General features: G+C 42.4%; 1 protein-coding gene across 3 annotated transcripts in view; it reads right to left on the bottom strand.

The window, feature by feature from the left end:
• Window positions 1-27,097, bottom strand: part of evla (Enah/Vasp-like a) — a 37,888-nt gene extending 10,791 nt beyond the window's left edge. For 2 of the 3 annotated variants that reach the window (XM_034111928.2, XM_034111931.2), the window contains exons 1-3: window positions 22,517-22,756; window positions 1,073-1,241; window positions 166-346 (exon numbers count right to left, since the gene is read on the bottom strand). In XM_034111928.2, coding sequence (XP_033967819.1) covers window positions 166-346; window positions 1,073-1,241; window positions 22,517-22,539 — 373 coding nt within the window. In that variant the 5' untranslated portion in view covers window positions 22,540-22,756. Of the gene's footprint in view, window positions 1-165; window positions 347-1,072; window positions 1,242-22,516; window positions 22,757-26,699 lie in introns of those variants that run through there. The other variant, XM_034111929.2, reaches the window with a different exon arrangement.
• Between the last annotated feature and the right edge of the window lie 298 nt (window positions 27,098-27,395).

Here is a 27,395-nt window from a genome sequence, read left to right as displayed (position 1 = left end):
CTGAGACGAGCCATTTTACTTTGAAATGTCACAGGAAAACCACTCACTGCCTGCCAAGAAGTGAAATACTTATGTGCACTTTAATATAACAAGGTGGCTGCATAAGGGGATGGATTAAACGCGGTGAAAAGAGTGCATTAAAATACAGAAAAGATGAATCCTTACCTCCACAGTCCGGTGAGCTGAGGACGTTGAGGGCGAACAGCATGGCGTTGGAGAAGGTGGTGGCCTCCTCCTTACTGGCGAAGTTCAGCCCATAAACCTGGCGGGCGTCACGCCACTGATGGAAGGTCGGGGTGGCCTGATTGTACTTCAGACCCTTCACTATGGAGTAGTTGATGACCACCTTTAGGGGAAGAGAAATGAAAATATTATTTAATAACGTGCAGCTGGCTGGTCACCGATAGAGGAAGAAAGGCTGTTGACAACCCGTGATTAAGTATTTAACTCATCGTTATTCAGCAGTTGGGGTTTCAAGATTCTTATTAGTTTCTCCCCAACATTTTACCAGATGTTTGGCCACTGGTACACTACACCTTACGATTTTCTAACTTCTAAGGTACCTCGAAATGTAATTCAAATGCATCCTCACATGTCTCACAGGAGTAACATCACTAAGATGTTCCTTAAGGCAGTTCAAAACACTCATATGGATCAATTTGGCAGCTTAGTTACATTTGTATTATTTGACACATTTCAACTGTTGTATGCGTCATCATCACATACAATGAGCATCAGGATAACAGATTAGATCCAATTCATCCTAAAATGTCTGCACGGACAAATTCCTTTAAAAAATCTCAATTGTAATCCAACCTCAAAACACATTGTATCTGTGAAGACTCAACTGTTTTTGCTACTGCAATTGTCTAATACAAGTTATTTTGATAAGGTGTAGTATTAACAAATGGGGAAGATTTTTACTAAAAGCTTCAATATTTGAATGCCTGTAAAAAAAAACAAATACGGACGCTGTACATTAACCAAATTAATTAATGTAATTAAACCATATTTATCTAGCTCTAAAGTCATGGCATCAGAAGGAGTGTGATACTGATTATTGTCCTCTCACCTGCTGGTCCTGCAGTTTGACGCCCACCACCCTGAAGGTGTTGTTGGCAGTGTTGTGGTAGATGTTGATGCGGCTGAAGCCCTGCTGCCCGGGCTTGATGGGCACCCACTTCTTACTGGCATCGTCGTAGACCATCACTGAGGCCCGCGCCTGGCAGATACTCTGTTCACTGCGGAGAGAGGACAGGAGGGGAGGCCAGTTACATATTGTAGTTATTGACTGAAGAGAGAGGGTGTAGAGATCCAGTTACTAAATGTTCTTTTGTAAGTCTCCTTTATAAAAAGCTGACACATGTTGTTGTGAGTCTTGTGTGGGATATTTGAAGCAGCATGTCATTATTACAAAAGGTAAATCATTTTCTTAGCATTCAACAACAACACAATCCATTTGTTTTAAAAAAGCAGTCGAAATCCCAAAGGTGTTCATACTGTAGTTTGAATCATTTTTGGTTAAATAGATAACAAAACAAAATGAGAGAGGCGTTTATGAGAAGCTAAGTTCTGAGCAACTAATGTTTACAGACAGAAACTTAGATCATGATTAAATTAAATTATTTTACATATCATTTCAATCATTTAAATGGTTATGTTATTGACTTAACAAACACTATATCCCTCATAATTGCTGACCTCAATATTTATTGTTAAAACATTTGGGTGTTTTTTTTATTTGTGTTAACAGAGCCAGAGAGTCTGGTAAATAATTGTTTTTGTTATGTTTATGTTTTATTTTTCTGTATATTTCCACATTTAACTTGTAATATTCTTAAGTATTAAAAGTGCATTGGTCTTTGAAAACAGTGTACTTGCGTTATTGTGCTATTATATATTCATTGCAATTATTTCTGAGTCAGAAAGTGGTAATATTGATAGGCCTACAGAGAAGAACTGGATAGTGGGGAGGACTTCTGTTCCCAGTAGTCATATTAGAGAGTATTAGACTACAGAGGTGCTCCACTGCATCTCTCATACAGTTACTGTTGACCAGCATAGTGTCAGAGTGATGGTGGTCAGTCAAATGAAACCAATGAAACAGAGTTACTGTATAATCATGTGGTTAGCTGCGGGTCACTGGGGAGCCACACCTCTCTGCAGCCACCACATTAGGAATACACACTGCCACTGTGCATATCTGACAGCGTGTGTGTGTGTGTGCTGAGTCCAGGGTGGGTTGCCATTTATAAAATCTATAAACAAGACCTCAACCTAAAACTTAACGCAGGAACATTCCCCTTTCCCTCCTGGCCTTTACTGTGGCAGCGTTACAGCACATTAAGAAATGCTTAGAGGCGTCACTGCCGACGAGTGTGTGTGATGTTACGAGTAATAATACAGTGTGTCAAAAGAAAAGAAAAGTGTTTGATCAGCAAGCAGGTTGCTCGCTGGAGACTCATTTGGTAAAAAGCAAATGAAAAGTCACACATTACACAGCTACAAGGATAAATGAAATAATCACGTTCACAACCGCAGAGCTGAAAGGGTATTCATTCACTAAAAAAGGTGGCCATTGATATTTTTGGAATCACACAATTATAACTTTCAAGAGATGCAGCTTTAGTTTATAATAAAACAATTGTTGGTGTTGTGTGTGTAACATGATGACCTTAGCACCATGTGTCTCTGAAGGTGAAAAGAGAACAGCAGTCAGCAGTGATGCTGACCGGCAGACCGGAGGTTGTGAAGTGACTAAACGCTGCTCTCATTTTCACTTCCAACACCTTAGGGGCCGCCTCTCCGGCAATCAGACTCACATTAGCAGTCTGAACGTGTGCGAGCCAAGGAAAGCAAATCAAAGTGCCTTGTTGATGTGCTCACCGACTGCCAAGAGAGCCTTACTCTCTGCAATAGTTCATCATATGAGATGACATGATCAAATGAAATGTACATGTATGTAGCAACATATGGCAGACGTATGGAGTGCACAAGATTATGCTTTCACTCGAAACCACGATAACATGTACTTTTACCGAACGATAATACATGAGACTGTGGAATGATGAAGCGACCCGTTTAGAGGTTCAAGCAGCACAACACTGTATAGTGAAAAAAGGCAGAAGTGGTGACAACAAACAAAAGTATGATGAATCGTTGTATTACCTGACTATAGAGAGAAAAGTGAAGGAGATAACACTAGGCCTGTACCATAGTCAATGTAGTATGATTACATTAACAATAAAAATGGCAGATATAGTAAAATAACGAAGCTAGAAGAGGACACTGTGACACCTTGGAGACACCCCCCCCCCCCCCCCCACCCCGGGCCGGCTCTAACACATGGTTCGCTCCCAGACGGCTTCCTCTCACTTTCCCTGCCCTCATCTGCTCTCCGGTTCCCAAGGGGTCGTCCAAACGCCCTCAAATAGCTCCCCTTTATTGGCTTCACTCAAACCCTGCATTCCTGATACATAGTCCTGGATTTTATTTGTGCTTCTTGGTTTTAATTACCCAAAAATGTGCAGCACAAGTAAGGATTTCAAATGTAAGAGACGTTTCCTGCTCTTAAAATTCTCGTTATCAACATCCATTTTATTCTTTTATCTAAAAGTCTTGAATCATAAGAATCTCAGAGGGAAATACGACAGAGTTGTTTATACCCATGAAACAATGTTTCAAAGAGGCTTAGAATAAACTGCACAGCAACAACTTGTGATCCCTCTGGGAGAAGCCTTTAATGCTCACTTGACAGATGGATTTCAGCAACAACTCCCACATTATAACCGCCCTCCCCTCTGTCAACTCTCCGTCATTCCCCACTGCACAACTGTTGTCGAGTTAACCGGCAGCAATATCATATCAGAGCTATCACAACACCATTTATTCAGGACAATGATTTGAGTGCGGAGACATTTTGTAGACTGTTTAACACAATAAATATCCTCCATCAATGGGACAAACAGGAACTTCAAAATCAAACAGGAAACACATTTGTCTCTTACATAAGCAGATGTGAATGAAAAGTTCCTAACATATGGCACAACATTCTCCACAATTCACTCTGGATACATTCTAAAATCCAGTTTGTCAGCCCTAAGATTCATCCTTAGCCAAACATGCACATGTCATAATGCTGCTCATTTATCAAGATTAAGAAAACCAAACTAATATCATTTCCTGTGGAAAGTAATAATCCATTCCATCATTGATAAACCAGGCTGCAGGATATATCAATCTGAGAAGTTCAAGGCCTCGACATTTAATTCAGTATGAATGTAAAACCATGGAGGTTAACTACAGACATCATGTTTCCTACATCTCAAAATAAGTTTAACACACTCTCTAATCACATAACTGACACTTCTCTCCACTTCGGAGACCCGGCCGAGGCTCACTGGGAGGAGTCAGGGAGGGAGGAGGAGGTGGCTGCATCACAGGGATAGATCTTCTTACAAAAACAGGCCCTATTTCTTGAGCAGTTTGGGATGGAGGGATGGAGGGCCTCCAGCTCCAAGCCGATGGTTTCACTTCTCTTCAAGCAGTCCGAAATAAAGCGGGCGTCCAGTCTACTCCTCCTTTACATTCAGTACGTTGCTCAATCAACACATCATGGGATGAGGAACTGACAGTGTGCTCAATGCCTCTGTGTTGGATAGAGTTACTGAGGGCGGCAGGCTCTCTGTCGGTCACATGACAAAGAGGAGACAATGCACAATAGGGCACATGATAGCTGCTAAACATCACAGCTGCTTCTACAGACAAAAAAAGAAAATAATCCAGAGGCCCACTTGATACGTGACGTATTTCAGTTAAAAAAAATAAGGGGTGACTGAGTACAAATATGAGGCAAAGAAAACAGAATGACTATGTGTTTGTGATGAAGGGATATCAGGCGATATGTCATCTGACAAAGGTCAGCTATTGCGGAAAATCACAATCAGTGACATTCAAATAATGTGATGAATCAAACCGATGTCCAGAGCAGGAACTCACTGAAGAACTGAAGGTCAAACTAAAGAACAAGATAACGTTATGTTAGAATATTTCAATCAGAAAAAAGACACCCTTTTTTCAGAGATGAACTTAATGATGTTTTAAGCCTGCATTAGACCCTTTTCACAGATACTGAATTGTCACAGAAGGAAAAGCACAGGTGTAAGAAATAACATTAACAATGGCTCCATTCCACGAACAACCAGAGCACTCACCTAAATGAAAAGCTGCCTTCAATAACATTATTAAGTTGCAGCCTGAACTATAAAGCCTAAAGAATGAGCTAAAAGATGCCAAAATGCTCCAGAGAGTTGAGGCAAATTGCAGTCAGCTCATATTTCTCTGTGTGATCATCACTACATGTGACCGCATTACGTAAGTATTCATGGAACCTTTGTTAATATAAACATTTTTGTTGTATCAGCACAAAGCAGTTTCAACGAGCCTCCACGAACTGCAGCCGATCCTCCGGGCAGTTGCTCTCTTCAGGACGCGCCATTGCCTGATGGTATTTTCCCTCTTGTGCGTTCTATAGGCTTCATCTTTAAAAATGCATAAGCACTTCCCCACGACCAGCTCATGAATAAGAAAAATAAATACTGTATGTAACTGGCTACTGGGAGAATAGTTGTTTTTTTGCTATTAAGTGATAGCAAATAAAGTGACAATATATCTGTATTGGTGAAAAGAAAACGCATGCACTTGGAAGTCTGGTTCTCAAATTTCAGCTCGACTTGATTTGGCTAACAGCTCCTGTCTGAGCATTTCACCTTGTTTTTGCTGGACTAAGCAGATTTCTCAGCGGAGGGAGGCTGAATATTATTCATCTCAAAAAGGCAGCCTGAGAGGGTTGAGAGAAGAAAAAAGGGCCAGGAGTACAGAGAGAGAGAAAGGGAGATGAAAAGACGTCAGAGAAGAAGACAGAGCAGAGAAGATATGAAGGATTCTGCCACACTGAGGCATGTCAAATAAGCCTCATAGGCCAGTGGTGAAAAGGAGGCCACATTCCCAGGCTTTTGAATCAAGCAAAGCACTTCCCAGCACACATGGTTAGACATATGTGCCCCCCCTGCCCCGCCCTTCTCCACACAAATCCTACACACACGCGCGCGCGTGCACACACACACACACACACACACACACACACACACACACACACACACACACACACACACACACACACACACACACACACACACACACACACACACACACACACACACACACACACACACACACACACACACACACACACACACACACACACACACACACACACACACAGTGTCAGGGCTGTGTGTATTCAGTCTATTAGCAGATGTCTCAGCGCTGAGAGAAGTGATGATGCCTCAACCTGTTCACAGGATGGTTGGAGTGGAACAGTAGTTTCATGTTTCTGTCAGCTTCATTATGAGATCAAAGGATGTATTTAAGCTGGGGAAGTGTTTCCTCGGCATACTGAGAATGTGTCAGGCGGTTTGTGGCCTTCTCTCTGTGCAGCACCCGAGGGCAGAGATTCTTTTATCGTCGCAATTAGCTTTTGTTGCTAAGCTAATTGTTTCATCCTGCTGGTTCACAGAGGAAGGCACCGGAACAGACCATGAGTCACTGACACGGCCCCGCACTACCCGTACATCACAGCAGTTAAGACTAGTTTTCGAGATAAAAAGTGAAATGTAAAGGCCCCATCAAAGGTTATCTAAGATGTAGAGAAGTTAGCCGTCACCAAAAGGTTTGTAAGTGTTTAACCAGTGATAAAAAAGAGGTAGATTTGTAATGACAATGCTTGTCGCGAGTATGAGGGCGCAGTTAGCGTAGCTTAGCTCTTGTGTGGTCATGAGGCTGCTCCACTCAAACCTAGTGAACTACTTTACCAAAGATAAATTACTGATCTAGTCAATTACTGATTGACATTTCGGTATTCTTTTTAATAGTATTTTTTTGGGCAATTTATCACTGTGACAGAAGAGGAATGAGAGAAAATGGGAAAACCCTGACTGCACTGATTCGTCTCAAACTGTGAACTTTAGGGCCTGAAAATGTAAACCGCAAGCTAGGATGCCTCGCAATTTATGCACTGCTAAGTGATCATTTTGATAAATAATATATAACTTTTGAATGAACTTCCTACTTGCACCTGTTACTACAACAGCAGCAAATAGTTGTTGTTGTTAGATTTCTTTAAGTACTTTTTGATTGAGTTGGAGAATGTCCAATTTCCTGACACATCTGCTACATTATACAACGAACACCCACCTAGAGGCCAGTCCAAGGCCACACTGTTTAATTCACAATCCCAAAAAAATAGAAGCTCTTAAGAAAAGACACATCTAAAAACCCTCACAATTAATAATACACCAGAACCGAACTTTTTGCTTAAAATAATTTGCCTTTAAGGGCACCACCTAAACAGACCATGTTAAAATAAGGGGAACCAGAAAGTCCTGGCATACACCATGTAACCAGCACCAGTTCTGTGCCTTTCATGTCTAAAAAGGCAGACCTGATGGATGATAGACACAAACAGACATCCTAATTAACCTCTCAACAGTCATATCAGATGTCTAAGAAAAGACAGATAACCCTGATTATGTATGCCTCTGATGCGGCTTTCACACCAGCGCTTTTCAGTTTCTAGCTCCGAGCGGGAGCTTTTCTGGTTCAGCTCCAGTTTCCCTTTTCAGCTCCCGCTCTGTGCACACCGCCCACTGGCGCCCCAGAGCTGCCCTTGCTGCGTCATGACGTCACCGTTTACATCGCTGATTTGCCCCCCAACGGCAGCTCACAACAACAACAACTGCGTCGGGTCGATGATCGTGTTGCTTTTAATCACACGAAGCCAGAATAAATTGAATAACGACTTCTCCAACCTTATACTTTTCTCCAGAGTGCCGTGGTTCATTGTTTATTAATGTGTTTCTGCAGCATTTACCGACCGCTGCAGTGCTGGCTGCTCTTCCACGGGAGTTTATTCTCCCGTTAGCTCCCGGTTAGCTCACACTGCAGCGGCCGCTCTAAAGTATTCACTGTCCGACTCACACAAGCAGCTGATGCATATCCCCAGCTCCCCTTAGCCTAAGTGAATGTGTGTCAGTCTGAATTGACACTGTTTGGCATCACAACGCTGTTATGAAAGTTTCTCTGGTATAAAACGGGTGATGTTGGCATAGCAACCGAAGCTAAACTGACTACTTGCATCCGATAGCTGCAATAATACAAAACAACACCTCTCTCCACAATGATCGATAACAGTGAACGGATGGTCAAAGTAAGGCACAAATAAACAGAATCACACGAAGCCTGGTTAGTGTTGCCTGACTTTATAAAGTGTGTTTATAAGCACTACTGCTTTTAGGCAGGCATAACAGTCGACCCATGGGAGGTGGGTTTAGTTTCCTGCACGCCTCGACGTAAGAGAGACGTAAGCGACGTCGCCTCTTAGCTCCAAAGCTCTTGCCTCTGGACCGACAATTTTTTGGAGCTGGAAATGAAGCGGATTCCGGAGCTAAGAGCCGGCGCCGCTGCGGTGTGAACTGGAAAACCCGGCGCTTTTCAGGCTCTAGCTCCGAGCCGGAGCTGAAAAGGCGCTGGTGTGAAAGGGGCATTAGAGGTGCAGCAGTCAATCTACACAGCTGGTAACAACATCACATATCTAATTAATCAATTAATATCATGATAATTAACACGCTTAAAAAAAACATCATAACCTCCTGTATAATAAAAGCCAGCTGAGAGAGAGGAAAGCACCCAGAGAGGCTTCCTGTGCAGCAGCAGTGATAATTACACACAAGTATGCATCCCTGGTTGGTCCTGTAGATAATAGAGACATGCTGTCAGTGTCAGGGAGGATTTCTAACTCTATCTGAGGTTTGGTAAGTAAATAATGGCCTCCAAGGTACGGTGTGTATCAACCAAGCGGCAAACTCTGGGGAAGAGCCGGGAAAGCCCATAAGGAAGTGCCACAAACTGCAGTTCATCTACTGGCCCGTCGATAGGGGATGGCTGCAGAAAGGAGCAATTCCATAGACCCCCATGTTAAAATGCCCAACTTTACTTTACAGTTTCTACCCCTGGATGCAATACAAATTATTCTGGATGTAGTTAGGTTCCACCTTCATGACAATGGATTGGGGAGTGCATTTTTTTACAACACACCCTCTTTAGTTATATTAGGTCTTAAAGTGTTTGCATAAATTAGGGCGTGGTCACTTTGAGTGACAGGTCTCTGCGGTGACTGCTGCTTCTAGATTTCTGTCCCTCTGCTAGCTCCGTTAGCTCTGTTAGCTCCAGGATGCTACAGGGGCTCAGCTGGGAGGCTGATCCGGGGAACACAACTTGAACTCGGACGTGTTTGTTGTGTTGGTGCCTGGTGGAGTATTCTTCATTTAAATATCAGACTTATCTTATGCCGCCTCTTTGCCTATTTGGATCAGGCTGGAGCAGGCAGGAGTTAGACTCTGACGTCATCAGTGGCGTTTTCTCCTGGAGGCCAAGGGAAGCCAGGCTTCCCCTGTTTTTTCGGATTGTAGTTATAATTTTAATAAATAAATAAAAACACTTCGTTTAGTTTCGGAAATTCTTTGTTGTGTGTTGCTGCCGGCCCGTCTCTCCCCCATTCTCATTGAGTATTTTACAAAGAGTGAAACAGCACCCCTCTAGATGTTATGGTGAAACAGTAGATTGAACTCTCTGTTGCGAGAGGAGGCCAGCCGAAATTGGCTTCCCTTGGTGAAAAAAAATGGAGGGATTGACCAATCAGACAAGGCTCACGTCATGCCCCTGCCAACCTGTGATTAGTCAGGGCCATGCCTTGCCTCACAATCCAATCAAATCGCATCAACTTAGTGTTGCAGTGACGCGTCCTAAAACCCGGAAGTATGCTGCGCTCGGTTTCCCTCGACAAAAAAGCAATGGGATTTCTCCATAGGATTTTGGAAAATAGCTCGAAATAAGGTCAGTGGAAAACGAACCTGTTAGATAAATGCACGTTTTCTTCAGCCGGATAATATCTACATGTCTACCCTACTTTTATAATTTTCGAATCATAAATCTAATCGATAGAAGATAGATAGCGTCACTGCATCACTCTCACCGCCGTTTGAAAGTAGCAAGCAACTGAAGCAAGTGCAATTATGGAGGGTGGAGATTTGGAGTATTTAATCAAAAAGAATTGTACTAAACTTCCGCTACAGCAACAACAAATACAATCTGATGACAGGCCGATGCCCAAACTGGAGCTGTGTACAGCGAGGAAAAAAGGAGCGAATCGGACGTAAAACGTTAAAGGTCTCCTGATTTAGTTTGTGAATGAATGCTTATTAGAGTTTCGGCTGGAGAGTGCGCTGCGGACCTCTCGGCTAGATAACAGGCGTGTGTAAGTCCTTCATCTGTATGATACAAATGTGTGTAAAATGATACCGGGTGCTGTAATCACTCATCTGGTTACGTTATTACATTGACCACCACACCCCCGACCCAAAAGAAAGGACGTATTATTGGCTTCCCCTAATATTTTTCCCACGCCACGCTACTGGACGTCATTGTCCATTTACTATACAGTCTATGGTCTCAACAGAGTAATATGCTGGAAAATCTGAGATCTGGCTGTCTGTGGGGAGACTCCAAATTGAGCATTATCTATCCAGTTTGTGTTTGACCTGGCCATAAGCGGGATGTACTACAGACAGAATATTGTGAAATGTAAAGCACAGACAGACATGACATTCATAGCTGTTATGTTGTTAAGACTGAGGACTCTATGATTTCTTGCCAATCTTTCTCAAACAGGAAGAGAAATACATAATTATACACCCACACACAGTATATTATGGTACCCATACTGTGCGTACACCCAAAATAAAAGCGAGGATATTTTTGGTGAAGGGCCAGCTTAGGGTAAAAGAAACGTCCCCGCACACATGTTATCTTATTATACCTCATTGACAAAACATATTCTCTACCCCAACAATCACAAATAAATACATATACCTAACCTGATCCTTGTTCTAACCCTATTCTAAAAACCAAGTCCAACCCTTAAAAAAATAATTTAGTTATTTTCTTAGTTGTAATCATACAAGAGAAGATTATAATAATAACTTTGTTCACTGCAACAAAAGAGGGGAGTCCACTATGCAAATAAACATATAGCTTTTATGCATTTTTTAGGTGCTTTTTCGAGCCTTCTATTTTCTATGTGAAGTATGTTTAAATATTTGTATTATGCTATATATGGAAAATAATGTCATTCTACCAGACCAAGTTGTTACACAATGCACACATGTCCTCACTAGAAAGGTTAAACGTTTAATTTGGTCCTCATAAAGATAGCAATACAAGCCCCCCACACACACAGGAAAGATGAAATACTGTGTATAGAAGATTTGGTTAGTTGTTATTATTCCATCACCGTAAGGATTAAAGCCTCTGGGGTTCACCGGGTATTTTGGGGGAGGGCAAAGCCACCCGCTGTGTATAGTGTAGACTGTGGGGGTATATACATTTACAGTATGGATGCCTGTGTGTGTCTGGATGTGTGCTGGGGTCCAACTGACAGAGAGAAGAGGTCTTTCAGTCTGCCTGGATTAGAGACAGAGCCTGGCAGGATGATCATTACCTCACTGCAGTCTTAAATCTAAATTAACGCATACTTAACTCTCGTGCAAGACCTCTAATCTGCTCCATGGGGAAAGTACTGTTCACAGGAGCACGGAGGGAAGAAAGCCCGGGGGCTCTAAAAACAGAACATGCCAACCTCACTGCTGAGAAACAGTGTCATGTGTAAGTAAACCGAGCTAGGTTATCTTGTTTTGAGGAAACAGCGAGACTTGAAAGATGTCATATCTCAAGAAGAGCAGTAAAGTTGCAGCAAGGGATATATAACACAATTATAGTATATGGAACATAGTAGCCTGATATATACATACATATATTTCAGACATTAACATTATAACTTTGGTAATCCTTAACGCTTTCTTCAGCGCCATCATCTGGTTAAAATTAAACCTGTTAATCATCAGCGTGTGAGCATAGTCCTTGTGAGTGATGCAAAAATCTAAATTAAGCTTACTGGCTAATGAGATATGGAAGGATTGTCATTCCTATTATCTGCAAGAAACTGAAAAAGTACATTTTATATATTTTTTGTGAGTTTTGTTTTAAATATATTAGAGAAAATGCAAAACCTCAACATTAAAGTCATCCTTAAAAAACAAAATCATTGTATTGTAAACTGAACTACACTCAGAGCCTAATTCCATGTTTACTACTTTATACTAAGGACTACAAAAGTGAGGATAAAATACTTAAAAACTTAAAAAGGCATAAATATATCTCTTCCACTAATGCATCACAGTTTCACCAACAATAAGGCTGTATCTATGCAAAGTCACCCGAGCGCCAACATCCCTGATCCATCATGTGGTCCAGATTGTGAGAACTGTACTAAGCCGTAGTATGTTTGTGTAACCCCTGCCTCGATGATACACAAAGTACTGTGTAATACTGCAGAAAGCCTACAAGTAAGCCCAAATGAGGAGCGAGAGAGAGAGAGAGAGAGAGCCATCAGAACTGCCATCTTAATGGTATTAATGCAGCGGCATTAATGTGCTTATGTTCTTAGCTAAATGTCCCACTTGTGTGCAAAAAGCTCAATCTCATCATGATGTATCAGTTTGCCACGCTGCTACTTTTTATTCGCACACAACGGAGTGGCGGAGCATTTGCATTTTGACCGATATTCTGTATGTCTTTGTCTGTGTGAGTTACATGTTTTACAATAAAAGGAAATACATGATTACAGGTGTACTGGACAATACCTGAAAGAATGGTGAGCTTTCACTATGCTGACTACTAACACAGAATACTTCATTTAGTGAACAATCACTTCATATTGTCATTTGGTTTCTCCATATTGTATTTGTATTATCGCAGCTTCTGTTCACTCCGGATTAGGGGATATGTATAACACTACATGTGTTGTTATAGTACATATTCTATTTAATTCAATTACCATGGATATTGAGCTAGTACTTTTTTCTATAATTCAGTTGACAAACAAATCAAACCCTTGGGGGCAGTAATACAGTGTTTTTAAATAAACACAATGCCAAAATATCTGATGATAGACAAATTCAATAATCTCATGATACACATTATTGCTTCTCCAAAATGTCTTCATATGGCATCTATCTGTCAATTTGTCTTCCTGAGATTTTTTTAAATTTTCCCTATCCACATTGACAGTCTATTGATATACTGTTCAGCACATTAAAGTGCTCGGTGCTGAATACATGTATTCCAATTATCAACGATTTGAATGACTGTGAAATAAAACTAAAAAGTGAAATGTATATATGGTTTGAATGATGAAGCTGCTCCTCTCAGGTTTAATGTTCTGGTGTCCCACATAGTAAGGTCAGTTTGAAGCAGCAGCTGCACATAGTGTACATAAAACCCCATTGTCCTTTATTTTTAAATCCCCTTCTTCCTCTCCCTTGTGATAACAAGACAGCCAACAGGGCTCTCTGATCCTCTCTTTCTCATTTGGGACAGCAGCAGCCACCAAACCTCCCACCCCTCTCTCCATCTCCTCTCCATATCATCCCTCCTGCCAGCGGAACCCAGAGAGGAAGAGGAGTGCACTGGCCCGAAAGACTGCCACTTTAGCCAGAAGCCATGATGTCTTCAATACTCGTGTGAATTAAACATGTATGGAGCGCTTACAGAGCCCTGCTATTCAGAGATGCTCTATGAGAGGCTGCCGAGTGTTTAGAATAAAGAAGCTGCTCGGTGTTCACACAGAGGGTTGTATCACTCTGGCTTTCACTGAAAGGATGCAACCAGGCGGGAGGAAGAAACAACACAAAGAGGATCATCAAAACAGATCAGAGTCACAACTTTCAACACTTAACTCTTATGCAAAGAGTTGCTTTTTCGCACTTTTGTGCCAAATATAGTTATCCACGCACACAATAACTAATCCAAAACAACCTCAATTCTGCGTCCAAACGACAGTTTGTTGCAGCCAGATTAATTTGACAGATTAGTATTTTGGCTTTGATTAAAATACAGGGAAATATCCATACTGCTGGAACCACAACACACTTTCTGTGCCCACAGCGATTGAACCTCATTAACCAAAATATCGAACAGGTTCACATATTATTAATTAAAGTTCTCCACATTTTCTCTCCTTGTTTCTCTCAGTTGACTTCCTTTCTTTGACATTTATCTTCCATCAGTCATCGCTGACATATACTGGAAGTGGAAATGACCACATCCATACACACTGACACACAAGCGTATGTACAAACCTGGCAGCGATGTGGCTGTAAAACAACCCTGAATCACTGACACTCTGAGGGAGGCAGAAACGAAGCACTTGGACCCGTTGTATGTCCATTTTGGTAAACAGGAAAACAACAACAGCATCCGCAACGATCCGTCTACAACACGTTTATGAGTCCCTATTGTGCTGCTCCATCACCTCAAAAACATCACTCCTTAAAAGCAGTTTAATCCTCCTGCAGAGAGCCTGATTCCAGATGAACTACAAATAGCAGTGGCAGCAGCACAATGAACAAAAACATCCATTTGAAAAAAGATTAATAAATGTCCCTAAGATCTGAATTCTTGTATTGCTGCGTTTGCTATTAGGATCTCTCCAGCAACAAAGAGATGACTGACGGACAGACTGACAGAGATGAAGTCATTGACCAGCCTGTTGTCTGACAGATGAGAGTGTGTGTGTGTGTGTGTGTGTGTGTGTGTGTGTGTGTGTGTGTGTGTGTGTGTGTGTGTGTGTGTGTGAATGTGTGTGTGAGTGTGCGTGTGCTATTGTTAACCCAGGGGAGATTACCTCATTTCCGTCTCAACCTGTTTCTACCCCCCATTCCCCACACACTAATGCTAGTGAGTGGGTGTTTTTTGGGGAGGGGGGGGGGGGGTGTTGCTGGGGTTAACTGCTAGTACCCACCGCCCCCCTTTGCCTGCTGTTGCCATAGACACACGGTATTAAGTCCAGCCTGTATTTACACCCCGCGGTCCATACTGAGGCCGGCTCCTATTGATCGGGGTGTCCTTTGCCTCAGAGGACACATGCAGTGGGTGAGTACACACCAACATGCTCAACACACACCAACTGGAAGATGAATCTGGGTTGAAGGTCCATTAACAGCCACTGAGTAATTAACGAGCTCTAACACTCGATCACAAATTGACATACAGAAGAGACATTTACCAAGTCATCAGCCTTATCGTTGGCGAGAGGGACTGTGTCCAGATGAATTAAAAAAGAAAGCTGGACACTCAAGTTTATTTTTAGACATGCTAGCACCATGGCTCTTTGGTTGGTCGGCCTACCAATTTAGTCCAGAGTAAAATATCTCATCAGCTATTGAATAGATGAAATGATGCCATGACATTAATCTGGTTCAGACGAGAATGCTGTTGAATTTGATTATCCTTTTCTTCTGTAGCGCCAGCATGAGGTTAAAATGTTTGGCTTTAAGTGAAATGTCTTGCAAACTCTCGGATGTATTGCCATCTAATTTGGTATAAACACTCATGTCCCCCCTGACTTTGTCTAATGTCAGCCTCAGCTGTTCTTTGTGAATTTAGCATGATAACACCCTTAACTAAGATGGTTATCATTGTGAGCATCAGGAGCGAGACACTCAGACAAGACGCAGATGAATTCTCTCCCTCTCACACACATATACACAAACAGGACTGACAGCAGACAAAACGACACAGTCACACCGCCATGGGGCGTGACAGGGCACAACATGCCACTTGTGGTTGGTTAAATGAGGGTCACAGTCAACAGTGATTGGCTGATGAGCAGAGTCAGTCAACAGGGATTTGTTTTTTCAAAGCTTTCAGTTACGTCTGTGCAAAGATGAGTTACCATTGGCTCGTCTGTGGCACTCAGTGTCCAGTGTGACTTCAGGACACTTGTGTGGCGGGCCGGGGAAATGATAACAAGCTCGATCTGTGACACACAGTCTCTGTTGGGCCCTGAGGAGAGGACCCTGCCTGCTCACTAACGTTTCAAAAATGATAACAAGCAATTACTAATCTGCTGCAGGGAAGTGATCACACAGTCAATCAATCAATCAATCAATCAGTCATTATGCAGGACAGGCCTGGGATGACACTTATGAGAGATGTGGTTAGATGTCTAATGATCTATATACTCTGTTAGAAGGAATACACTCTAAACTTAAGTTCTTTAACAAAAAAACAGTTGTGTGATGATTACTGTGGTGGCTGTACTCTTCCAGCCGCCTCCCTTGTGTTTGTTTTCCCTTTCCCTGTCTGTGTTTGTGTGGGCGTGGTGGCTGTCACTCCTGGCTCCCGGCTCAAACCTCCACATGCTGCAATCAGCTGTGCACCCTCCCCTACTACACACCTGATTCCCATCAGCATTTACAAATGCCATATCAGCGGAGGCTCCACAACCTGTCAGCGCCAGATCGTTGTTTAACCCACAGTAGTAAAACTCTCAGCATTCTTAGCCTTCTTCGTATTATTAGCTATTTTCCTCAACACTGTATATTCTTCTTACGTGTTCTTCTTGTGCTCCAGGCTCACTCTCCGGCCGCCGTGCTGTCATCACCAGCCGCCACCAGTTGCCATTTCCAGCCGGATTATTCTCTACGCTCCTCCACCTCAAAATAAACCTTTTTTCCAACACTCTGCCTTGTCCTGCGTTTGTGTCCTATCGGATAACGTAACAATTACTTAAAAAACAATGATTTATTTGAAGATTTTCAGTCTGGCTTTAGAACACATCATAGCACAGAGACAGCTCTGGTTAAAGTCACAAATTACATTCTAATAGCTTCAGACAAGGGACTTGTCTCTATTCTTGTTTTGCTCGATCTCAGTGCTGCATTTGATACTATCGACCATGATATCTTATTGCAAAGACTAGAGCACTTAGTTGGCATACAGGGAACTGCTTTAGGCTGGTTTAGGTCCTATCTATCTGAACGCTCTCAGTTTGTACGTGTCAACGATGAATCTTCCACACAAACCAAAGTTAGCCATGGAGTGCCACAGGGCTCAGTGCTCGGACCTATTTTGTTCACATTATATATGCTTCCGTTAGGCAATATTATAAGGAATCATTCTGTAAATGTTCATTGTTATGCGGATGATACTCAACTATATTTATCAATCAAGCCTGATGGAATTAATCATCTAAATAAAATTCAAGACTGCCTCAAGGACTTAAAAACATGGATGACCTTAAACTTTTTGATGTTAAACACGACCAAAACTGAAGTTATTGTACTTGGCCCGAAGAATACTAACTATGGATGGCATTAATTTGGCCTCCAGTGAGACTGTAAGGAATCTTGGTGTTATATTTGATCAGGATTTATCCTTTAACGCCCACATAAAATCAATTTCAAGGACTACTTCCATCTACGTAACATTGCAAAAATCAGGCATATCTTGCCTCAAAACGATGCAGAGAAACTAGTCCATGCATTTGTTACTTCAAGGCTGGATTATTGTAACTCCTTATTATCAGGGTGTACCAAGAAGTCAGTCAAGTCGCTTCAGCTGATTCAAAATGCTGCAGCTCGTGTACTAACCAGAGTTAGGAAAAGGGACCACATTACTCCTGTTCTGGCTGCCTTACACTGGCTCCCTATAGAACACAGGATAGAATTTTAAATTCTTCTTCTCGCCTACAAAGCCCTTAATGGGCAGGCGACATCTTACCTTAAAGAACTCATTATACCCTACTGTCCTACTAGGGCATTGCGTTCCAAGAATGCAGGGTTGTTGGTTGTTCCTAGAGTCTCTAAAAGTACAATGGGAGCCAGAGCCTTTTCTTATCAAGCTCCACTTTTGTGGAATCAGCTTCCAGTTTGTGTTTAAACGGCTGACGCCCTATCCGTTTTTAAGAGTGTGCTTAAGACCTTCCTTTTTGATAAAGCTTATAGTTAGGGCTGATTAGATTCAGCCCCTAGTTTTGCTGATATAGGCTTAGTTTGTCGGGGGACATCTTACATCTTCCTTCTCTCTGTCTATACCTGTGTACTCTCATGTTCCGATTAACCCAGCTTCCCCAAATTTCTTTCTTTTTGGTGTCTATATACGCCGGGATCCGGAGTCATGGATGATCCTGCGGTCCTGTGTCCTGGATCGCGAGTCCTGGATCTTGAGTCGTGGCTGTGGTCCTGGATCATAAGTAGGGATGCACGATATTGGTTTTTTGAAACCGATACCGATAACTTCCTGCTTCTCAAGACCGATACCCGATAATAAAAAAAAATGTACGCCACTAATTATTTTAACGCGATTAACGCATGTTTTTTGTCCTCTGCCGCCCCGTAGTTTCAGAGCGCATCGAGTTTAAAATACATATCTACACGCTGATGCTGACAGCCCCGCTGATGCTGACAGCCCCGCTCCTGCCGCCCGCTTGTGGCAGACCACACTTCCACGCTCACCGGCAGGCACCGACTGGCCATCGGGAGCACCGGGAGGGTGTGTGTATGTGTATGTGTGGCCCGAGCGAGCGAGAGAGAGACCTTACGTGCATTGTTGTTGTTAGCATCTGGTGCTAGCTAGCTGAGCTAACGGATATAAGGAGCTGAAAACAGAGGAGCGACATTTCGCCACAACTGCGCCGAGCACTTGACTTTATGCAGGTAGCCAGACAGTGGGACATTGTACGAAAAGTCAGCACACTCAGCACGGATAGTGCGCAACATGATTGCAGCGTCCAGGCAGCTCCGGGTTCGAGCATATGCCTTGAGTTGCAAAACTGGCAAACTTCTTGCCTTTTTCAAAAGCCTCGTCGATAGATAAAAGCCCCGGTGCCTTTGCAGCTGGCTTTGGATTTGCCGCTAGTTTAGCAGCGCAGGCGTCTTCGTACGCTTTTAACACACCATCGTAGCGATGGCGATGTTTCAGTTGACTGATCAGGTTCGAAGTATTGTAGCTCGTTGCCTTTTTCCCACCTCGTGGAACTTCTGCATTACATTTGTTACAAATAGCAAGCGAACTTTCCAACTCTGAAACTTTGAAATAGTCCTATACCACCGACGACATGTTTGTTTACTGTCCTGGCTTCACGGCCGCACACCATTTACGTCACAGCCAGGCATGAGTTAGGGAGCGCTGGATTTGTGAAAAACTCCCCTCTTCCTAAACCACTAATACCACAGTACTGGCAAAACGGGAGGAGCCGAGTGAAAAACAAGCGCCCCTCATCCCAATCCACCCACATCGCAGTATTTTTTTCTTTTTTTTACCCAAAAAATATATTGTATATTATCGGGGCTATTAATACTTGTATCGGGTTTATCGGGATTACGTCATAATTCCTAATATTGGACCGATAATTATCGGGCCGATAATTATCGTGCATCCCTAATCATAAGTCCTGGATGGATATCCTCGTGGATTCATCTTCCTATTATACACTCATGCATTTCCAAACATTTGGACTACCTATGTTGCAAATGTATTGTCTTTTCAATTTACACACGGCATCTATTGCACGTCTGTCCGTCCTGGGAGAGGGATCCCTCCTCTGTTGCTCTTCCTGAGGTTTCTCCCATTTTTCCCTTTAAACTGTGGGTTTTCTCCGGAAGTTTTTCCTTGTACGATGTGAGGGTCTAAGGACAGAGGGTGTCATATTGTCATACTGATATTCTGTACAAACTGTGAAGTCCACTGAGACAAATGTAACATTTGTGATATTGGGCTATATAAATAAACATTGATTGATTGATTAAGGTCACAGGAAGAAGTATATTGATTGTAGACGTGGGTCCTACAATTTGAATTATAAATGAAAATTCAAATAGTGTGCACTCTCTTAGAGGTAACCAAACCTCTCTCACACATGTTTTGTTTTCTCAGACAGTTCCTGAGGAATTCTTGAGAAATACTCCTCCAAAGTAAGCTCAAACAATTGCTTTCTACTTTATGTTTTTGATGGGTTTTTGTACGAAAATAAAACATACACAAACTACAACACTACTGCAAATCGATCTAAATAAAGTATTTTACGAACATATTTTCCTTACATTGCCCTTCAATTGAGTTTTTCTGTTAAAGGGTTCTGATTGCGTTTCTTTATTTGTACGTATCAGTCATACAAAAAGTTATATATTAGGGTAATATATCACCTTAGGTCTTCAATATTGATATTATATTCTGGATGCCAATAACATTATTTTGAGGTACCACTTACTACAAAGCACATGATCTCTAGAATGTGTCAGATCATAAAGTGACTGTGACGGGAAAAAAACCTGCACACTTTCATTGGAAAAAATTATACGGTTCTGAGAAATGAAAAGTCGTGAACAAAGGATTTTTTGGGGGTTCTTTCCCCATTGTGCTCCCAAAATATAAAACTTGAGGGGTTAAGAATGATTTATTATAAGCAATGTGGAGATGACGGCTCAGCCACTAAAGGTTTATACAGTGACCTAGTACAGTCAAAGCTACAATGCATCACACAATTGGTTTATATCGATAAGCAGAATCAATATTTATCGCATGAGCCTCGATTATAAATCATTATTAATACAAGGAGATTATTTGGTGGTATCATATCAGCAGCCTCCTGGAGAGATATCAGCATGTTGACCTCCATAAAGACATCACTTATTCATTATCTATCTCTGTGGAAGCCAATAGACCCTCAGGCTAATTGTCATGGACACATACAGTACAATATGGATAGCAACCCCCACTTCTGTGCACACCCCTCCCCCACCCCATTCTCCTCCACCTTCCTCAGCGCTCTTCAGTCCCGTCACTAATCCTGATCCTTAAAGGGAAACACCACTTCCTTTTGGAGGAGAAGCCTTGATAGGACACAGGCGCTTTGAGCTGACAGAAGGAATGGAAGTCTATACATTTCTGTTACAATTCTTTCATGTAGAATTACAGACTTGTATACTTTTATTTGTATCCTCCGTTATCAACTAATGTTCTGTTATGAAGTGCTTTGATTTGTTGGCTGAAATACCTTGAAGATGAGAAGGCAAGAACAGAAGTAACCGACAGACTAACGGAGAGGAACAATGGTTAGATGTGTTATGTAGAGAGTTTAGTTAGTTTCAGAAACCCTATATTGGCAAATTAAAACGCACACAATATCCTATTCTGCCACTAGGGGTCTCTTAATCCAAACAGTAATAAAATATACATTAGTGGTGCTGTAAAGACACGTCGCATTAAGGGAGTTTGTTTAAAATAAGTAAAAAAAATGACTGAATAAAACAGCTTCACTTCAAGCTTGTTCCTCTGATAACTTTCATGTCCGATGACCGTTTAAAATATATAGATAAAATGACCAAGATCTAAGTGTATCTTAAAAATGTGATTTCAAACTGGATACAACATCTATTTATGGCACTGATACAAGCATCACCATTAAATGGCATTCAAATGTTCTCTTAATTTTTAAACTACAAATGTCTCTAGGCTTGAAAATTGTTGAACATTTTGGGGATAATAAGGTCACGACACCACAAAATACGTTACAGGTGTAGTCGTTTTATTAGACACTTAAATGTTTAAATGTATACAGATACCCTTAAGACCACGTTCCCTGAAGTAATGTGAGCAGAGAAGTTGTAATATATTCTCCAAGTGTCTTTCTTTGTGCAGTATTATAATCTGAATGTCAGAATGAGCAGTGCCTCGTCAATAATGAACATACTGTGGGAGAGATCTGCTCTACTATACAGTAGATTACTAGAGTGCAAGCGATGGAGCCTAAACCTCTGATGTTATCTACTCTGCCCCACTTGGATCCACATCTGTATTTGAGCTCCAACAAATCACTACGTTGTAATCTGCCAAAGCCATATTATATAGAGAACTCTCTATCCTTGCATCATCTGGCTTTTGATAGTCCCACTCATGCAGCCATTCTGAGATTAGCGCTCTCTATCCCTTTCTTCCTGTCTGTCTTTCTCACACAACGAGTCAGATGGGATCCATCCTGTGGACGGCAGAGAGCAGCTGAGCCCAAACACTGACAGACATCCAGAGACTCATTCCTTCTTCCCAGGAAAAACACTGAACCAATGACATATTGCTAAAGGGTAACCAATCAGACGCCTCTGCTAACAGCTGGCTCCAGAGAAAACACAGAGGGCTGGAAAGAAGGAGACAGGCGAGAGAAAGTCGGCAACTCCTAGAGGAGACTTTCCTCTTGCAGTTTCCCTTGTTGTTCCTCTCCAACTTAAGCCAGTAGCATTATTTAACACAGCATGTAGAGCTGGAGACGTAAAGACAGGTTCTCCTTCAAACAGGTTTTTCTTTCAAACAATCCTACACATGCTGATCAAAAAAGCGGCATTCGGTGGTCTGAAAGATGAGCCAGGCTTAAACAGAAACACAAGAGAGAGAAGAAGTACCATCATTACAGCCAATCAAAAGCAAATTGCCCTTTTACTGGCACATTACAGAACAACTTAAAGAACAGATAGAGAACGAGGTAATGATAGGAGTCACTTTGGCTTACCCAAAATCGTCCAGGGAATACATGACGATGAAGAAGACAGCCCAGTCCTCAGGCAAAGGATGAAAGGAGGTATAAAGAGGGAGATTATGGAGGAGAGGGGGAAGTGTCAGCCTGACAGGAGAGAGCCGTACACATGCTGTCCGACGCCGAAGCTAAACTCAACCTTTCCCCTTCTTCATTCACATCCTCTGAAAATGTCTCCCAAAAGAAAAACCCTCCACCACGCAAACAGAACAGACATAAGACTGAGACACAGAGAGAGTGGGAGGGAGGGAGAGAGAGAGATGAGGAGTGTTGCAACAGAGTAAGGGAATGTAAGAGAGGGAGAGGAACATGTGATCAGAGCAGACCAGTCACCTCTCTCCGATCGGAGGATTGTGGAGTGCCGTCTTTCAACCTCCAAGGAATCATTTCCACTGGATGTAAATTACATGTTAGCCTATATAGGAAAACAGGAGTGCTTACACAACCCGCGTCTACAATTCAGATTGAAATAGATTATACGGTAAAAGCATATTTTTAAATAACTGTGCATAACCCCTAATCATCAATTATCTACAGAGAGGGAAACCCACTTCATTCATTCAGCGTTATTAAAGGACACAAGTTTTCCAGCTGAGAAATGAAGCACACAGCAGGAGCAGATGTAATTATTAGTTTTATGTTCAAGCAACAAAGGATGCATTGATCTGGTGGAACATTTGTGGTTCCCTTTTATTTGTTCCCAACCCAGTGGTCTGGTCCATCTGGCTGAAACAAACTTAGATTATTAAGCTTTGTTGCCACAGTGAGGTGTGGGAAACAAAGAAAGAGCAATGTAGTCCCGGTGAAAGGGCTCTGTGCGTTTAGAACAAAGTAAGCAACATGCAACACACTCTGAAACATTCTAGAAATTCAAGATATTCTTCTTTTTCCAAAATAGAGCTTGTATGAAAGGGGCTACAGGAACAGGCATCAAAGATGAGTCAAGCCGCAGAAGCTATAGCTAGCACAAATGTGTAATGTAATGTTGTGCATAGGGCTGCTCAATTAATCGTATTTTAAATCGCAATTACGATTTTGGCTTGCAACGATTGTGAAAACAACATAATCGAAATCAAACGATTATTTACTTCTTTTTTTTTTTATTATTATTTTTGGGTTTTTCAGTTGAATTATACTTAAAGTTCAGGGTAATCAACTTTTAAAAACATACTGTTACAATTTTTTTTCAATAAATGGATGTTTTCAAAGTAAATGGATAATCGTTTTTAATAATCGTGATATCAATTATTGACCCAAATAATCGAGATTATGATTTTTGCCATAATCGAGCAGCCCTAGTTGTGCATAATGGGAGTGAAAACGGGAGAGCTGCCTGCTGACTAACGACAAATCCAGTACTGTCAAAATGGGGTTAAACTGCAGGAGGCTGTAAATGCTTTCCCCTGTGCGCTGGGGTCATCTGCGTGTCTGAACTCCAGCAAGCCAAAGGACACATGATGCCTTCCATCGTTACATCTCTGACAACACACAGCTTGTGTATGATGCAGGGGAAATGCTAGAAAATGACCGGATTATAGTGTGCATTTATATAATGTGTTGTGGTCACATGGTATTTGCTTAAAAAGAAATGCTCAGAATATTGAATGGAGATAATCTTGAATCGGTTCCCTCCGTTTTATCGTAACTACCCAAAAGACAAAACTATCGACTAATTGACAAATTGATAACTAATATTGCAAATGATTCCCAACCTCGAAACCAGCAACTCCTCAGATTTATTTTGATACCCTCTAGGGAACGACTGATCTAGAAAATTATGCAAATACAAATTGTGAATTCTCTCCATATATGGAGTGGTTATATGACTGACTGCTGTTGTATAGTTAAATGCAATCTATTTCAATGATCAGTTAATGCTGACACCTACAGGAGTGTCCTTACATATTGCAACATGTCAAGTGCCAACAACTAGCATTGCATATCTGCTGAGATGGACCTTGTTTATATATTGTTTGTTTAAAAGGTGTCTGATTTATGTTTTTGCAAGCTTTAGAATATGTGATCTGTGCAAAGTTTGGTTATCCACAGTTCATATTTGGGAACTCTGGTTAGATACAAATGATTCCAAGAGAAAAAGATGAAGAAGAAAACCCTTTAGTTCTGAAATGCAGGTATCATATAGGTATTAGTATGTGTAAAGTTTAATTCTGATTCACCCTGCCTAATGCTCTTCCTGTGCCAGTGAGGCTCCTGAGAGTATGTGTGTTGTGGCTGTTCGTGGGGACGCTGGCTCACGTGGAGCTGCTCTCAGATCAGCTCTGAGGGCAGCAGCAGCAGCAGCCTGCAGTAAGATGCATAACTCAGCGTTTTTCCTTCCACTGGCTGCACTCGCTCATTCTACCTTTCCCAGGATGAGTCACCACAACACGCAGCCTCAGAAATCATCCTGCATTAATAGTCCAGGACAGACGCCCTCGCTTTTTTGCCCTCTTTCAATGTTTCTCTTACAACCCACTAAGCCTCCCTCTCACACAAAGACACACACATCCAACCAAATGACATCAGCCCGCCTGACAAGGAGAACAGAGCAGGAGCATCACATAATGAAACCACTACTGTTATTGGACTAAAGATATCTCACGTGCACGGGCATGGTCGTGCACGTTGATATTCCTTACATAAATGCAGCAATGGAAGCAGTGACACTGAACAAAGTATCTCATTGAATTGAATCTTCGTCTTCTTTATTCTGCAGCAAGAACAGCCAGGTCATCTTGTTGTTGCTTTGTGGAGATGTAATACTTCCCTTTTGAGCTCGAGTCAAAGAGCTGATCTGCCTCTGGCAACAACACACACACAGGATGGGAAGCTAGCAGAACAGAAAAGAAGAAACGACATCTTCATCCAACGGGACTAGAAGATATGAATCTTACATACAGTCTGAGGACAAAACTGTTCATCAGCAGGCTTTGAGTTGTGTGAGGTTAAGGGAACGAGGTAAATTAGGAGTATCAGGAATACTTCGACTGTGGCTTCCTCTCTTTACCAGCATACCCTTTCTCTCACTCTTTCTCCTTTTCTTCTCTGAGGGGAGCAGCAATCCAACCCAGACAGTCGCACACACACATACACACACCAGTAGCTTAGCTAGCGTGTCTAAGGAGAGCTTTCAGAGTAAATCTGAAGCCATGAAACAGAATGGTGCAGGCTGCAGCTCCCGAGAAACTGGGGAGTCAAACTAAAGGGATAGCAAAGGGGAAATATGAAAGGACTGTGTCATAAATAGAACAAAAATACAGAGACTGTGCTGGAGAAGATTTGGCCTTCAGCGCATTCTGCATACCAACATAAGCAGGGAAAGGCTCAAAATACCATCCACACAGGCATAGATATACAATGAGGATTTAAACATGAGACACGTTTTCCACAGGCTGGAGATGGGCATGTGTGGATCCGTCATGGAGTAGAGCTTATGTAGGTGTGTGTGTGTGTGTGTGTGTGTGTGTGTGTGTGTGTGTGTGTGTGTGTGTGTGTGTGTGTGTGTGTGTGTGTGTGTGTGTGTGTGTGTGTGTGTGTGTGTGTGTGTGTGTGTGTGTGTGTGTGTGTGTGTGTGTGTGTGTGTGTCTGTCTGTCTGTGTCTGTGTGAGGAGGGGGCCGGTTGCAAGGGGGGGTCTTATAACCTGCCTGGCAACCACCAGAATAAACACCATCCTCCACCTCACTTTATCATATGCCCCCCTGCTGCGGCCACCGGGCGGTGCATCGGTCATATTCATCGTTTGGAGTCACCAGGTGCACCGTATGTGCAGAAAAACATGATGCTGTCGTTTCCATGACAACATTAGCCTGGCTATAAAACCTGCATAGACCTCGCTGGGTGGGTCCGATGGTCACAAAAGAGGGCTAACAGAAGGGTGAACAGCACAATTGATATATTTACATTAACTGCCTTGTATATAATGGCAAAGGACGCTGAGGCCCGCTGGGTGGGCCCCTGGATTGGACACAATACAAGAACAAATTCGACCCAAAATATGTCTAAATGACGCACTTCTTCACTATTTCTTCACTATCATATAAGCTTAACATATTATTAGAAGATATATGCAGAAATGGGGTTGTAGTCTGGAAGCTGAGTGTCGCTGAGCATCTGTCATGCCGCGTCAGACGGAGCGCATGGTGCCGCGCTTCTTCTTACCTCATTCTCTCGTCTTTGATTCAGAGATGATGCCACAGAGGAGGCCGGTGAATAGAACCAACAGTCCGCTTATTGTTCACTTTATACAGCCCGCGAGGCTTTGCGTCAGCCCGCCAGCTCCCACTTTGTGTCCCTTTATGTTCGTCTGTAGAGATAATACCGATGATGCAGAAACGCTAAGCGAGGACACGAGCGTTTCCTCCCGTGCGCTTTGTGTTCCGTTGTCTCTGTTGTCCCCACGCGCCGCCGCCGTTCCTTAAGTCCATATTCCGTCGGGGCTCGTGCTTGGTATAAGCCGGTAAAAGGTGGTCGTCAGCCGCCGCCTCCCTCAGTCCATAGTCTCTTCCCATTCGGAGTGTTTTGGTGAGGTGGAGAGAGATTTGGGGGACAAATGCTAATGCTTCGAAGAAGGGAGAGGGGGGGACACGCCGGCTCAATGCTGCCCACCTGCGGCCAAGACGTGCACGTGCAGCCCCCCCCCCCCCCAACGCTGAGATCTGAGTGCTCCTATAAGTGCACAGTGGTCGAAAGGGCTTTGAAACAACAGTTTTTAGAGTGGGGTCAGTCATGTGTTGTCATGAATTATCTGGTGCTTCTTGTTTTTATGGTGCGTTCTTGTGTTAGTTTGTGTCCTCTTTTGTTGTGTAGCCTACTGTGTATACTGTTGAGTATTATTTTAATTGTATTGGCCATTGC

Source organism: Pseudochaenichthys georgianus, chromosome 22 (genome assembly GCF_902827115.2).
Source record: "Pseudochaenichthys georgianus chromosome 22, fPseGeo1.2, whole genome shotgun sequence".
In the NCBI taxonomy this organism is placed as follows: domain Eukaryota; kingdom Metazoa; phylum Chordata; class Actinopteri; order Perciformes; family Channichthyidae; genus Pseudochaenichthys; species Pseudochaenichthys georgianus.
Note: the sequence above shows the minus strand (reverse complement) of the source record. Positions and strands in the feature narration are given on the sequence as shown.